Source organism: Stegostoma tigrinum, chromosome 20 (assembly GCF_030684315.1).
Source record: "Stegostoma tigrinum isolate sSteTig4 chromosome 20, sSteTig4.hap1, whole genome shotgun sequence".
Taxonomy (NCBI): domain Eukaryota; kingdom Metazoa; phylum Chordata; class Chondrichthyes; order Orectolobiformes; family Stegostomatidae; genus Stegostoma; species Stegostoma tigrinum.
In genome coordinates this window covers 11,423,296-11,437,593 of record NC_081373.1, presented here as the reverse complement: position 1 = coordinate 11,437,593, position 14,298 = coordinate 11,423,296, and the positions used below count along the sequence as shown (strand labels likewise).

Genomic DNA, 14,298 nt, shown 5'->3' with positions numbered 1-14,298 from the left:
CTACACATGATAAACTGCAGCAGTTCAAGTTGGCACCTTCTCCATGGCAATTAGGGATGAGCAGTAAATGCTGGTCTAGCCAGGCCAAATTCCACCAACAAAGGACCAAAAGAAAGCTGAATTAGATCAAAAGTTAAAAGATATGAAGATATCCTGAAAGGGTTGACAGACATACATCTGTTTACATCAGATTTCAGTTAAGCAATATGTCAATTTTAAAATTCTTATCCAGCTGCTCTGATCATGTAGGTATGATCTGAAAGAAACCACCAACAGAAAATAGTCCAGCCCTGAAAGAGTGCCTCATTGTTGGAGGTGTTGTTAAACCGAAAGCATGGGTTATCTGCTTGGTAGAAGCGTAGGGGACTCTTCACTGATTTCCCCTAACTTGGCTAATAGTTAACTTTCAAGGTGGTTTTAGAAGGGTGAGTTAATTAGTTACAACATTTTTGGCTGTGAGACTCCAACATGTCAACCTTGCCCATTGAGTCTGTCTGCATGACAAAACCACACTTAAATGGTATAGTTTATGCTTTTACGAAACATATTGGAACATCTGAAAAAATCAAAAGGCACTTTATGAATACAAATAGTTCTCCTAATTCATGGCGTTGTGTGAAATAAAGATCCAGTTTGTGGTGCATTTTATGTCAAATGCGTGAATGTGCCATAGCACATTGTGTACCACAGTGAGTTGTGGAATGTTGCATGTTACATGAGGTTCGAAATCTAGTTATGTGGTGTGTTACTTGAGGATATAGATCTTGGCACATTGTACATTAAACCAGGATATAGATTCTGGCATGCTTTATTTTGGAAACAGCTGGAATCCCAATGCAAGAGGTGCAAAACCGCAAATAGGTGCCAAACCTTCACAAGCTCGTTTTGAAGACAGTAAGATCATAATCTGAGGATTTGCAGGCTTAATATTCTGATCTAGTGTATGCTTTTTCTTTCTTTTCCTCAGTTTTCCTTAGTTGCTTGCTTGATTGCTTGCAATCTTTTTGCTGTTGTTTTATGCTCCTTTTGCCCTATTCATGCTTGTGCTTCCCACCTGCTTGCTCGCCCTTGCAATTGCGCTTGCGCTCTTGGTCCTTCCTCCATATTCTGCGCCATCCACGATCTCTACCCCTCCTGCATATCTATCCTTCCAGTGCTCTCTTTCTTCCTGCACCTCATCAATAATCATACCTGGATTTGGTAGCTGCTTGCTCCCATCTGCATGTGGATCTACCATCTCTTGCCCTAATAAGAACAGTATAGCTAGGTATGGAAACTGCCCTTGTGTTCATGCTTGCTCTTCAGCTAACACCCATAAACCGATTACAAACAGAAAATGTTGGTCTGGCAGCATATGTAGAGAGAGAAAAGCACCAGACTTGAAATGTTCGTGCTATGACTCATCTTCCGAAAGCATCTGATTACCTGGTTATTACCTTGTCACTTCTTGTGTGTGATCCTGATGTGAGCACGTCATCTGCTCAGTTAGCTGAAGTGGCTATACTTCATGGCTGATGCAGTACTTACTTGTGTGGAGTGCTTTGAGATACCACAAGATCATGAAAATACAGGTGTAACCTCTTCCTAAGGTGTACTGACTTCATGAAACAGGGCAGAATTCAAAGCTGAGTTGTGCTTCCTGTTCTTGCAGCCTTAACTTTCCTTATATAAACATTGGGGATGAGCCTGCTCTCACTTCAATGGATTGGCTTGCAGCCATTTAACATTCAGCGGTGTTATTGGCTCAAAGCGAGACTTCTTCGTCAATTAGCTGGTCCGCAGTTCTTTAATACTAGCAACACCATGGAGAAGTGACTGCAGCTCCAGTAATGGCCATTTTGGAGTCAGAATTTGTGGATAGCAGGCCCTGTGATGTGTGTTGCAAGGGCCGGGAGATGGAGGGAGGAGACATTACATGGTTGTGCGGGCTTTCCAGTGGGCCCAACACGCAACAGTGAAGCTAGCAGCCCCTGTCGCCCCAACTTTAGCCATACAGTGCATGCTGCTGACCTTTCCACGTGGCACCAGTCTCCCCCCACTGACCGAGGGGGAAATTGAAGTGCATTTGGGAAGAAGCCTGAGTGGCCATTCACAGGCTACTTAAAGGACTCAGTTGGTCCCTGGACCCTAACGCCTCTCCTGCCTGATTAAAACTCTGGCAGGGCATGCAGTGAAACAATTCGAATGGTGTTAGTCCCAATTTAAGTACCCTGTCTGTTAACCTATCCTTCAGTGAATAAAATTTTACACACAGCATCTTGTAGGTTGTGCAGGAAGAGGTTTCTGAATTATCTCTCATCTCTCAAAACCTCGCTTATTGTTTGTGATCCCGAAAATCTTTCAAGTATTTGTCTTGTTCTCTTCTGAAATGTTTTATTGAGTCTGATTTCATTGCCTTTTCAGCAGTACATTCCAGATCACAATTTTTAAAACTTAATCTACTTTTCTAATCAACCTGTTCAGAGCTGTTATTATGCACCTCTGGAGCAAGTCGGACTTGAACTTGGGCCTCCCAGTTCAGGGGTGGGGACACTACCACTACTCCACAAGAGGGCCCTTTTAATTAATGTTCTCAGGGATATTATTTACACACCCCTGAAAGCAGGTCGGGTGTGACTCTGGGTCTCCTGGCTCTGAGTTAGGAGCGTTACCATTGCATCACAAGAGCACCCTTTCAGATCAGTTTGTTTTCAGAAAACAGACCAGTCCAGCTCAGTGAGTTGGCCCGTATCTGTATGTTTGAGCAATTTGATATTAAGGAAAAGAATTATATCTCATGAATGTGCAGAAATCCACTGAAAGCAATCTCTTGCAGCCTCATCATTTGATTTAATTTTCTAACCAACCTGTTCAGAGATGTTGTTATATACCTCTGGAGCTGGTGGGACTTGAACCTGAGTCTCTTGTCCAGGGGTACGGATGCTATCACTGTGCCACAAGAACCTCCTTTCAGATCGCAGTTATATAGTCAAATGTAAAGTGAAAACTGCTGCAAACAATGATTGTGCTTTAATTTAGAAGTAAAGTAGTATGATTGACATTAGTTTGCACTGACCTATGAATTACAAAATGCCAAATGCTTTCTGTAAAGGGAAACAGAAATTAATGATTTTATTTCTTTTTATTTGTGATCCTTTCAAAGATTCCAAGATAGTCGAATTAAAATCAGCAGTACTATCTGTATGTTTGAATAAACTATTGACTTACAAGCGGCTTGTAAAATATTGCTTGTAGTGGAGAATGATAAAGGCTTGTGCAGTAATGCTGTCCAAAACTTCTAAAAGGTTTTCTTAAAAAGCGTGCTGCAAGGGCATTCAGCGATGGTCAATAAATGGTGGCCTCTGTGGTGGCACCCACACCCCACATATGAATAGTTTTTATGCAAAAGTACTAAAATAATTTGTGATTTGTCTCATAATGTCATGCTATATAATTTCCCCAATTGTTTACCCAATTCCTTTTGTAGAGTCATAGAGATGCACAGCATGGAAATAAATCCTTTCGCCCAACTCATCCATGCTGACCAGGTATCCTAAATTAATCGAGTCCCATTTGCCAGCATTTGGTCCATATCCCTCTAAACCCTTCCTATTCATATACCCATCCAGGTGGCTTTTTTTAATGTTGTAATTGTACCAGCCTCCACCACTACTTCTGGCAGTTCATTCTATATATGCAACACCTTTTGTGCAAAGAAGTTATCCTTTAGGTCCCTTTAAAATCTTTCCCCTCTCACCTTAAATCTATGCTGTCTCGTTTGGACTGCAAATAATCCAATATTTGCTTTTTTTTTCTACTCATGGGATGTGGGCACCTGTACCTTGACCAGCATTTATTGCCCTTCCCTAATTGCCCAGAAGGTAGTTCAGAGTCAACCGCATTGCTGTGTGTCTGGAGTCACATGTAGACCAGACTAGGTAAGAATCACAGACTTTGTTCCCTAAAGGTATTCGTGAGTACCTTCTGACAATCGACAATGGTTTCATGATCATTATTAGACTCTTTCAGATTCTTCATTGAATATAAATTCCACTTTGTGCTATGGTTGATTTGCACCTTGGTCCCCAGCACTGTAGCTCACTGTAATCTACAGATAATACCACTTTGCTGTTGCCTCTTCGCTGTTTGTTACAAGGAATATATTTCCCTCTGTACTTCTTTGTTAAATTCATTTAAAGCAATGCTGGTTCTGATGTCTCTGTGTAGGAAATAACCATAGGAACCTTGGAGGAGCCAGAGGAGCAGGAGGCAGAAGATGAATTCAAAGACGCAATAGAGGTGAGATGGACGCCGAAAGAAAGCTTTTCTTTTGCAGTCTAGACTCATAAGATTCTGCATTTTGATGCTTCTGACGTGAGAGGCTTAATTATTTCATTGATCAAACAATTAAATCACAGGGGCAGGATACTGTTGAAGATCAAGATCACTAAAGACAATCTCCAAATGCATGTCAAAATTCCATGGTCTTGCTACTCTTTGGTTATCATGTTCATTGCCAAAAGTATTGAATCTCTCTGGGATCAATTAAAACCCAGGATTGGGTAGAAGTCATGGAACAGATATTAAGCTTTTCATCCTTCTAGTCCATGCTGGTATTTATACACCACTGAAGTCTCCTCCTGCTCAAGGTTATCCAACTCTCTCAATATATCCTCATAATTGTATGTTGTTCCTATATTTATCTAGCTTCTCTATAGCTGCATCCATCTTATTTGCTGCATCTATTACTTGTGCGAATTTGGAACTTATTACCACATCGTAGGTAATGGAGGTTCTCCTAAATTCTCCATTGCATTGAATAGTTGCTAGCTTTAGTATTTTCTTTTTGTCAGCCTGGCTTAGTATATATTATTCCAGACTTTTACATCACGTGATTATGTCTTCAAGTTTCACTTACTATTCATCACTATTTGCAAAGCATCAGGGAATGTAGCATCAGGGTGCTATGTTAGTTTCACTGAGATGTTAAATTAAGGTCCTATCCAGTTGTGTAGGCAGATGTTTTTTAAAAATTCTCATGATGGCATGTGGGGAAAAAAAACTGGGGAGTTGTTCTGATGCCCTGGCCAACATTCCTCCTTCAGCATCACCTTAAAGCAAAGAAATTAAACAGGCCATTCTTGTGTTTGTGGCAGCTTGCTGTGGGTAAATTGGCTGCTGTTTTTGCATCCATAACAATCTCCACACCTCAAGGTAAGTCACTGTGTGCAGCTTTTCTAGGGAGACGTAACGAAGTGTTATGTATTTACATTTTTGTTTTCATTTATAGACTATGCTTGATGTTCTGAGTAAATTTTAATTTGTTGTGTGGTCTGACATTCTGTGAATAAGCAACTTATCGGAAATAGTTTGGTTGTTAGTTACAAATAAACCGCACTGCCAACTTGTAACAAATATCATGCTTCCCCTTACTCATTAAATAGACCCAGTGCTTTCCCTGTCTTTATATTCCTTCTTTACACACTTGAGGGAATTCGGGTGCAGCAGTGGGAAAGTGTAATGGAAATGCATGCCTGCTTATAAAGTTGCTTGTGTTGGATCCATATGGGGCACAACTATTATAGCCAAGAGCATGTTCTCCACCTCCCCAAGGTCCCCCAACCCCAACCTTCCAATCTTACCACCCACCCCTCAATGTATACTCCAATAGTAAACCTACAGAATTCACAAAAGCTGGTGGTCAAGAAAACTTGAAATAAAAGAAAGTCTTTTGCTTTCAGTGTCACAGCCATGTCCTGAACTTAGTGTAAAACAGCTTCTCTATTTGGGGCACTGCATCTGTTTAATGGTGTTCTTGAATAACTGGGCCCATCTGTTTTCTATGTGGAATTTTCCTGCTCTCTGATTTTTTTTTATATGGCAATAAAAAGATGTATGCGTTCTGGAAGACATTAGTACCTTGAACTGCTTTTGTATCTTTATAGAACAGAATGACCATGTGGTCAGTTGGCATGATGTTGAAGATTGTTTGTCTTACATTTACGTGAAGATGCAAGAAGGCCAAGTTTCAATTCCCCCCCCACAATTAGACATTCTTGCATAAATCCTGATGAGGGCAAGATGAAAAGCTTCACAGCCTGTCTTTTTTTTCCCGGGGATAGTGAAGAAGCCATTGCATATCTCACCTTTGTGGCTCAGTGGATTGCCTCTTTGCAGAATGAAATCGTAGAAATAGGAAAGGCCTCAGATTACCAACTTTGCTTGGAATGATTCCTAGTGGTTTTCTCACATGTCACCAACCATCCTTTCTGACGTGGCATCCCTTCGGGCAAAGTTACCTTCCCACTGCTCATTGGGATGTGAACATCGGTAGCATGGATTACAACATCAACATCGAAAAGCCTTTTTGTCCCCAATTTCATTATTTTATCATCCAGTCAATGAAAGTGTTCCGCCAAAACATGGCGAAGAAACTACACTTTATTGTTGCTAAAAAAGAAAGGCAAGCTGCCAAAGTATTTGTGTCTCATGCTAATCAGGATATAAACAACAATCCTAAATTTCAAAGAGCAACAATTTTATCCTGCATGAGAAAAGTGCTGATTGGTTAGCAAGCCTATTCTGATTAGTCTGGGCATTGCCATAAACACTATGCCAGGGAGCTATTGAACTAAGGTGAAGACAAAATACTGAGTGTGCTGGAAATCTGAAACAGGCATGGACAATGCTGGAGATCCTTAGCGCAGGTCTGGTATCATCTGTGGATAAAGAAAAGAGTTAAACGCTTTGAGTTTGGTCTGACTCTTCAAAATTGAACCCCCAGCTACTGATCTATTTTTTTTAAACCAAAAAGATGCAATACCTAGAGGTGTTCCTTTTACCTGCACAATAGAATTCCCTTTGTAGAAGTATAATTAGTTTCTAGCAAGAGTAAGGCTGCCACATTGCAAGTCTAACTGATATTCTTTAAAAGCCACATATTTTAAGAAAGATTACCGTGACGACCAGCTACAAAACACTTGGGGGATGTAGTGTCCTAGAGAGTTACCTTGACTTGTTGTGGTTTAGCAAACCTGCAATGGCCCCTTGTACAGTAGGAATATTAAAAACATAGAAGCAAGAGTTAACCTTTCAGCTCCTTGAGTGTGTGCTCCACCAGATAGTCTCCTGATTGGGAGACTCCTTATTTTAAACTGTTCTAGGTTCTCCTCTAAGGGGAAACAGCCTCTCAGCATTAACCTTGTTAAGCCCCCTCAGTACCTCTCATTCACTTAGATTCCAGTGAAGATAGGCCCAATCTGCTCAAATTTTCCTTGTAAGGCAACAACTTCATTCTGGGAATCAACCAAAGTGGGCCTTCTCTGAACTGCCTTAAATGGGAGGATAATCCTCCATAAATATGTAGGCCAAAACTGTGCACTACATTTTAGGCGTGGCCTCACCAATATCCTAAGAGCCTTAAAGATATTCAATGATGAAGCATCCATAACCCTATTCTGTAGTAAATTTTAAAGATTCACAGTCATCTTAGTGAAAAAATTTCTCTTGATGTGAAATGATTGGTCCTTTGTTCTGTTGCCGTGCTCCGTATTCCAGGTATCCAGGGAAGTCACAGACTCTTTCACCACTTGTAGTTTTTGTGTTGGAGAGATCCCAGATGGGATAGCAGGGGTGATTGGTGATGCAATCTGCCTCCTATCTTGTCCTTAGTAAAAGGACTAAATTACACACTTCCCACATTTCCCTGCCAGAATGCTCACTGAAGCCGTTGTAGGTAGTCAAGTAAGAACAGTCAGCCTGAACCGCGATTTTCAGAGAAGGGTGGATAAGGTTAGGGTTTGAGAGATGGGGTTATTTGTCTGCAGCAGAAAAAAAAAATGAACATGTAAAGCCAGGTTTCTGCTGCCACATGTTTCCAATTGAAGTTAGTGGACCCTAAACCATGATTAATCATCTGCTTCTGGATTTAGTCCGAGCTCTTCGACAACACAAATGGCCTTTGTAGTTGCTGTTGTTTTCAAGATTGGACTTGTTAGGAGGGCACAGGGAGAAGGGAACAAAACAAAAAGTATTCGTGTACTATTTTGACTTCAGTATATCTGATGAATGTGATGAAGTTGACGGAATCTTGCTAAACTTTGAAAGATGTTTGTGCAATGTGAAGAAAACAAAGGTATTTGGGAAAAATGAATGGGTGGAAATTGATAGGTGTAATATTTGTAACAAAGGGCACACTCCTATGAAAAATCACATTGCTTTGTGCATTCAACTCTCGTATGTATGATTTGGCTAACAGGTCCAAGTCAGTTTTAATGTTCCACATGAGCCTCCTCCCCAGCAGTCTCATCAGTGTATTTCACCCATGTGGATTTATCTAACTTTCAGTTAAATTTACCTAAGCTATTAGCTCTCAATGACTTCACATTATAGTAAATTTCATGCTCCCAATGTTCTATGGGTAAAGAAATTTCTCATGAATTCCATTTTGAAATTTATTAACTACCTGTAACTTTAAACCTGCCTACAACTGCACTCTCCTTCAAAACTTGATGCTTGGTGTAACTCCTGCACTTTCACTGACTTCCTTTATAGATTCCTTCAGCCACTTTTCTTTCAACTGTGCACCCACCCCTCTATTCAGGTTATACAGCCTGAAACACACTTCCCAAACTTCTCTGCCTGTCTCTCCTTCTCGAAATAGGATTTCCTAAACATTTGCAGTCTTTGTAATTTTGAAGTGTAGTCACTAAGAGTAACTCCAGCTCAGGTCATAGTCATTCTCAAACCCTTTCCCCTCATTGCTTCTGTCCAGTTAGCTCCTCCTGCTTTGGGAATGTTTTATAGTGAAGTCACTGAGTGTTCTGTTGAATTTCCTCTGCTCACCATTTAAGAGAAGGTGTTTTACACAAATGGGTTCATACCATTTAATGAAATGGTGGGCAAAAGAATTGCACAGCAACACATTCGTTACTAATTTCACACACCACAATTTCAACCCATAAAATCTTCGGGCCCAATTTTATGCCAAGTATGCGTGTCATGTCTGGTTTTATTTGGCACTATCCTTTACAATCATTTATGTGCAATTTCCAGAATTTACTTTTTGATTTTCTATCAGTTTATGTGAATAGATATGGACTCCTCATGGTGTATTTTTATGATGTACTGTGGAGATATTGTAGAGTTCACACCTGGAAGGACAAGTTGAGCAGAATGATGTGTAACAGCCCCTCTTGGTGTTCGGTTGTTTTCAAAATTGAAAACCTGAAAGTCTTGAGGGAACTAATGTGCAAGAAAAGAAAACATCTATTTACAACTCTTTAAATATGGTACAGTGTCAGGGTTTGCACACTTTGTAGTATTGTGCAGATAGGGCATATGCCTTCAACTCCTCACCAGGATGTTTACAGAATGTAATCTCATTTAGGTTTAAACTGTTTTGTTGCAGGAAGTGATTCAAATAAATAATCTTCAGAATGTTAGCATGACTGGCAAGTCCAAATTTATTGGCCAGTTTAAGGTGCCCCAAGAAGGTGGTGATCCAATGGACTGCACTTGTCTTAACATACTGGAGAGGAATCCAGCCTCACATTTTATTATCTAGGAATAGCAAGTTGATCGCTTTGCGTGAAACTGCAGTCTCATTCAGACTAAACTGGATTAAAGGTGGCAGGTCGTCTTCCCTGAAAAACTAGTTAATCTGGTTGGATTTTTGATGTTAATTTGATCATTTCATGCTCTCTCCTACTTCTACCAGACATGTGATCAATAAAAAAAAAGTTGGATTTGGTAGGGAGTTTCACTAAAGATACTGTGAAACCATCACTAATTGTTGTATAAACTTACCTGGTTCACCAATGTTCTTTAGGAAAAGTACTTTGCTGTCCTTACTTAGTCTGCCCTACACGTGACTTCAGATCCCTAGCAATGTGGTTAGCTCTTAACTACTCTTCAAACTGGCCCACCCCCAGCCACCTACTAACCTCATCCCACCTCCTTGACCTGTCCGTCTTCCCTGGACTGACCTATCCCCTCCCTACCTCCCCACCTATACTCTCTCCACCTATCTTCTTTACTCTCCATCTTCGGTCCGCCTCCCCCTCTCTCCCTATTTATTCCAGTTCCCTCTCCCCATCCCCCTCTCTGATGAAGGGTCTAGGCCCGAAACGTCAGCTTTTGTGCTCCTGAGATGCTGCTTGGCCTGCTGTGTTCATCCAGCCTCACATTTTATTATCTTGGCCCAGCAAGTTACTCAGTTTAAGGGCAATTAGGGACAGGCAACAAATGCTGACCTTGCTAGTGACATTGACATCCCATGAAAATGACATTTAAAAAATGGACCAGGCATTGAAATGCAGAATGATGCCGTTTCTAAGAAGTGGCTACTTGGTCACATTGACAGAATTCTAGGATAGTCTTTCGGTTTGCTGACACTCTTGGAATTTTTTTTCTTTGCCGTGCCTGAAACTTGTGGATTGTCTGTATTTACACATGTATTTACTGTAGTCCATACAGACAATTCGTTTCCAATCTCTGGCCCAGTATGTCAGCCATGCTACAATTGGCAACACACTCCCTCCTATCTGAGTCAGAAGGATTTGCGTTCCTTTTGATTGAGCTTGAACACCAAGTTCATATAGCCAGTCCCAGTCCTGTACTGTGGTAGTACTGTACTGTTAGAGATGCCTTTCTAATGAGACGTTAAGCTGAGGCCCCATGTGCTATCTTGGTTGACTGCTAAGTGTATTTTCAAGCTAGGGGTGTTTGTCTTGGCATCTTGACCAATATTTATTCCTTAGTCAATGTGCCTAAATGAAATTATATGGTCATTAGAACACTGCTATTTGTGAAATCCTACTGTGTACAAATTGGCTGCCGCAGTTCCCATATTTCACTTACCACTTCAAAACTACTTCATTTTCTTTATTTTTCACTTATATGATCTGCAAAGAAGGTCTATAAATACAAATTCTAGAATCATACTCCGCAGAAACGGACCCTTCAGTCCAACCAGTCCATGTCAACCGTAATCCCAAATTAACTAGTTCCACTCGCCTGCACTTGACCTATATCCCTCCAAACACTTCTTATTCCTGTACTTATCCAAATGTCTTTTAAATGTTGTAATTGCACCCAAATTTACCACTTCTTTTCAAACTTCGTTCCACACATGAACCACACTCTGTACAAAAACAATTGCCCCCATGTCTTTTTAAAATCTTTTCTCTCTCACCTTTGGAAATACACCGTCTTGTCTTGAAATCCTCCACCCTAGGGAAAAGGCATCTCATTTTATAACCTCTTTAAGAGCGTCTCTCAACCTTACGCTTCAGTGAAAAATACCTTAACCTATCCAACATCTTATAACCCAAATCCTCCATTCCTGGCAATTTCCTGGTAAATCTGTTCTGAACCCTATCCAGCTTAATAATATCCTTATTTCAGCAGGGACAAAGGACTCTGGAAGAGGCCTCACCAGTGTCCTGTACAGCCACAACTATACACAAGGTCTGAGAAATGAAGGCAAGCATGCTAAATGCCTTCTTAATCACCCTATCTATGTGTGATGCAAACTTCAAAGAATTATGTACCTGATCCCTTGTGTCTTTCTGTTCTACAATACTATCCAAGGCTCTGCTTTTAATTGTGTCAGACCTACCTGTATTTATTTTACCAAAACGCGATACCTCATATTTATCCAAATTAAACTCCATATGCCTCTCTTCAGCCTGCTTGCCCAATTTATCCAGCTCCCTTTGTAATCTTAGATAACATTCTTCACTATCTAAAGACCGAAAGAATTGTGGATGCTGTGAATCACAGACAAAAAACAAGTAGCTGGAAAAGCTTAGCAGGTCTAGCAGCATCTATGAAGGTGAAAACAGTGTTAACGTTTTGGGTCTGGTGACCTTTCCATAGAACTAGGGACTTTCTGAGGAAAGGTCACCAGACCTGAGACGTTAACTGTGTTTGTTCCTTCTGCTAGACCTGAGCTTTTCCAGCAACTTTGTTTTTGTTCCATTCTTCACTGTCTACTGTACGTCCAATGGGACTTACTTTCTCTGTTGATCCTGTTACCACAACCTGCTACTGTCTAGAGATTTACAAACCAAATGTGATAAAACCAGTAAGGGATTAAGGTTAGGTAAATTTCCCTTTGGTGACTGATCTAAATAAAGCACTGGACTGACATCAGTGAACACATTGTGTCAATTATCTTAAGTCAGGCTGTTCCCGTCTCCCCAAACGATCACGCAATTGTGACAAATTTTTAAAATTGCAAACTATTAACTTTACATTAACAATAATAAATAACAATTCTTGCATAATTGAATAATGTTATGTTTAGAAATAAGTTAGAAATTCTAAAAGAAAGAGGTGGAGCTATGTTTCTGAAGCAGTGTCCTGACCCAAAATGTCAGCTTTCCTGCTACCTGGCCTGCTGTATTCCTCCACCTCTACACTGTTATCTATGAAATAAAAGCAGAGTGTGTTGGTACTAAATGGCAGATCTGTCAACATCAGAATTTTCCACAGCAATGACTTGCATTTGTTTAGCACCTTTCAAGTTGTAAATGGCCCTAAGGGACTTCACAGAAAAGCTATCAAACTCTTTTTGACACACAGCCACGTAAAGAAATACTAAGGCAGGTGAACAAATAGGTTGTAAAATGTACTTTGAAGGTGGAAAGAGAGTCAGGAAAGTTCAGGCTGGGAATTCAAAGATTAGAGTCAAGGCAGCTGAAGACCTAGCCGCTGGAGCAATTACAATTGGGGTGGCGCAAGAGACCATTCAATGATGGTGTGGAGATAATTCAAAAGATTCAGAAGTGGAAAAGGTTCAGAGATACTTGAGATCATGGAGAGATTGGAAATAAAGTTAACACTAATGTCACTAAAATTCATTCAGATACCTTGTCTTCTCAAGCTCTCCCCTCGCTTGCAGTGTGGTGACGCTCAGGTTAAGCCACCACCAGTCATCTTCCTTTTGAGAAAGCAGCCCTATGGTCTGGTAATGATGACGTTACCCTTAGCTGTACAAACTAATTCTGATAAGCATTGTGTATTTTTTTTAAACCCATGTTTTGAATTTCAAACTGTTCCTTTGTCATTTTCTGCCTATTCCAAAAGGAGCACCAGCTGCTGGTTATGGTGAGTAGCTTGTGAATGTTCGGAGAGATACTGCTTTTCAATAATAGAAAATATTTGTGTGACTTTAAAGGGTAGGAGTTCTCATTTTACTCCACTTAATTGGTGGCAGTGTCTTCTTTACTGAAGGAATGTTGTATGTTCTGAACAGTTTACAAAATCCATCATACTTCTGACCCCATGAATATTCTTTAATGGACTGGGGAGGTGACTTAGTTCCCGTTACACAGACTGCTTCTATGTTTGTAAGAAGAGGTATAGTTTTACCATCAAAAGTTAGGTAAGGAAGTTGGTTAGTACTTCTGATATTCTTTGTCCACATTAAAATAATCAGCATCCTTCTGGTTAGGGTGTTGAACCATAAAAATGAATTCGGTGCAACCTCAGTTGCTTTACATTGACATTTCTTGCCATTATTTTTAACTGCACGACAGTGTTCCATTTCTCCACTGAGATAACACGGTTTGGGGTTTGAACTCCAAGTGCTGATGCATTCGTGGACAGCCATCTCCCTCTGTTATTTCAGTAAAATCTAGGATCAGACAAGGTGGCATCGACTCTCCAAATCCCTCATTGCAATACTGCACCTTGCCTCAAGATGAGCTACAGACAGATGGGTAATTGTTCAACTTACATTTTCTTCAATCCAGAAGTAAAACCATTCTAATTTCAACTTTGGAGTTTCAGTATACAGATTATGCTAGTGTTCAGATGGTGCCTGTGTGCTCCCTGACTCAGAAACAGAGTTCCAGATAATTTTCATATGTCCTGAAGTAAGTGGGAAAATGGGCCTTCTATCAAACACCTAGAAAACTAAAGTCCTCTTCCAAATAGCTTCTGCATCCCCACAGCTACCTCTCTATTGATGTATGAGAAATTGAGAGATTCTGGAAATTAGGTCTACCTTCTGTACCTTTGGAACCTGCTTGCGAAATAGAGAGGCATGGACAATAAAATTCTTCATTGCTTCCATTGTGTCAGTTCAGTCTTTGACTGGCCGAGGAATGGAGCATTTGAGGACCAGGATCTCAAACCCATGCCTAAGATCTTGGAAGAGCTTGTATGTAAATGAGCGCTTGACCAGACACATGCTGCTCGTTCTACTCTTCTAAATCAGAAATCGGTGTTTGGCCTCCTATTGTAATTCATTCATCGAAAGTATCAATTAAAATTGTGGAGTGTTTCATTGCCTCACCCCTCACTTAGTTA

The 14,298-nt window shown here is 40.5% G+C and overlaps 1 protein-coding gene across 2 annotated transcripts in view; it reads left to right on the top strand.

The window, feature by feature from the left end:
* zfyve27 (zinc finger, FYVE domain containing 27) overlaps window positions 1-14,298 on the top strand; it is a 175,839-nt gene that overhangs the window by 56,712 nt on the left and 104,829 nt on the right. Inside the window, exons 7-8 of one of the 2 annotated variants that reach the window (XM_059653001.1) lie at window positions 4,207-4,278; window positions 13,072-13,092. In XM_059653001.1, coding sequence (XP_059508984.1) covers window positions 4,207-4,278; window positions 13,072-13,092 — 93 coding nt within the window. The remainder of the gene's footprint in view (window positions 1-4,206; window positions 4,279-13,071; window positions 13,093-14,298) is intronic. The other variant, XM_048551283.2, reaches the window with a different exon arrangement.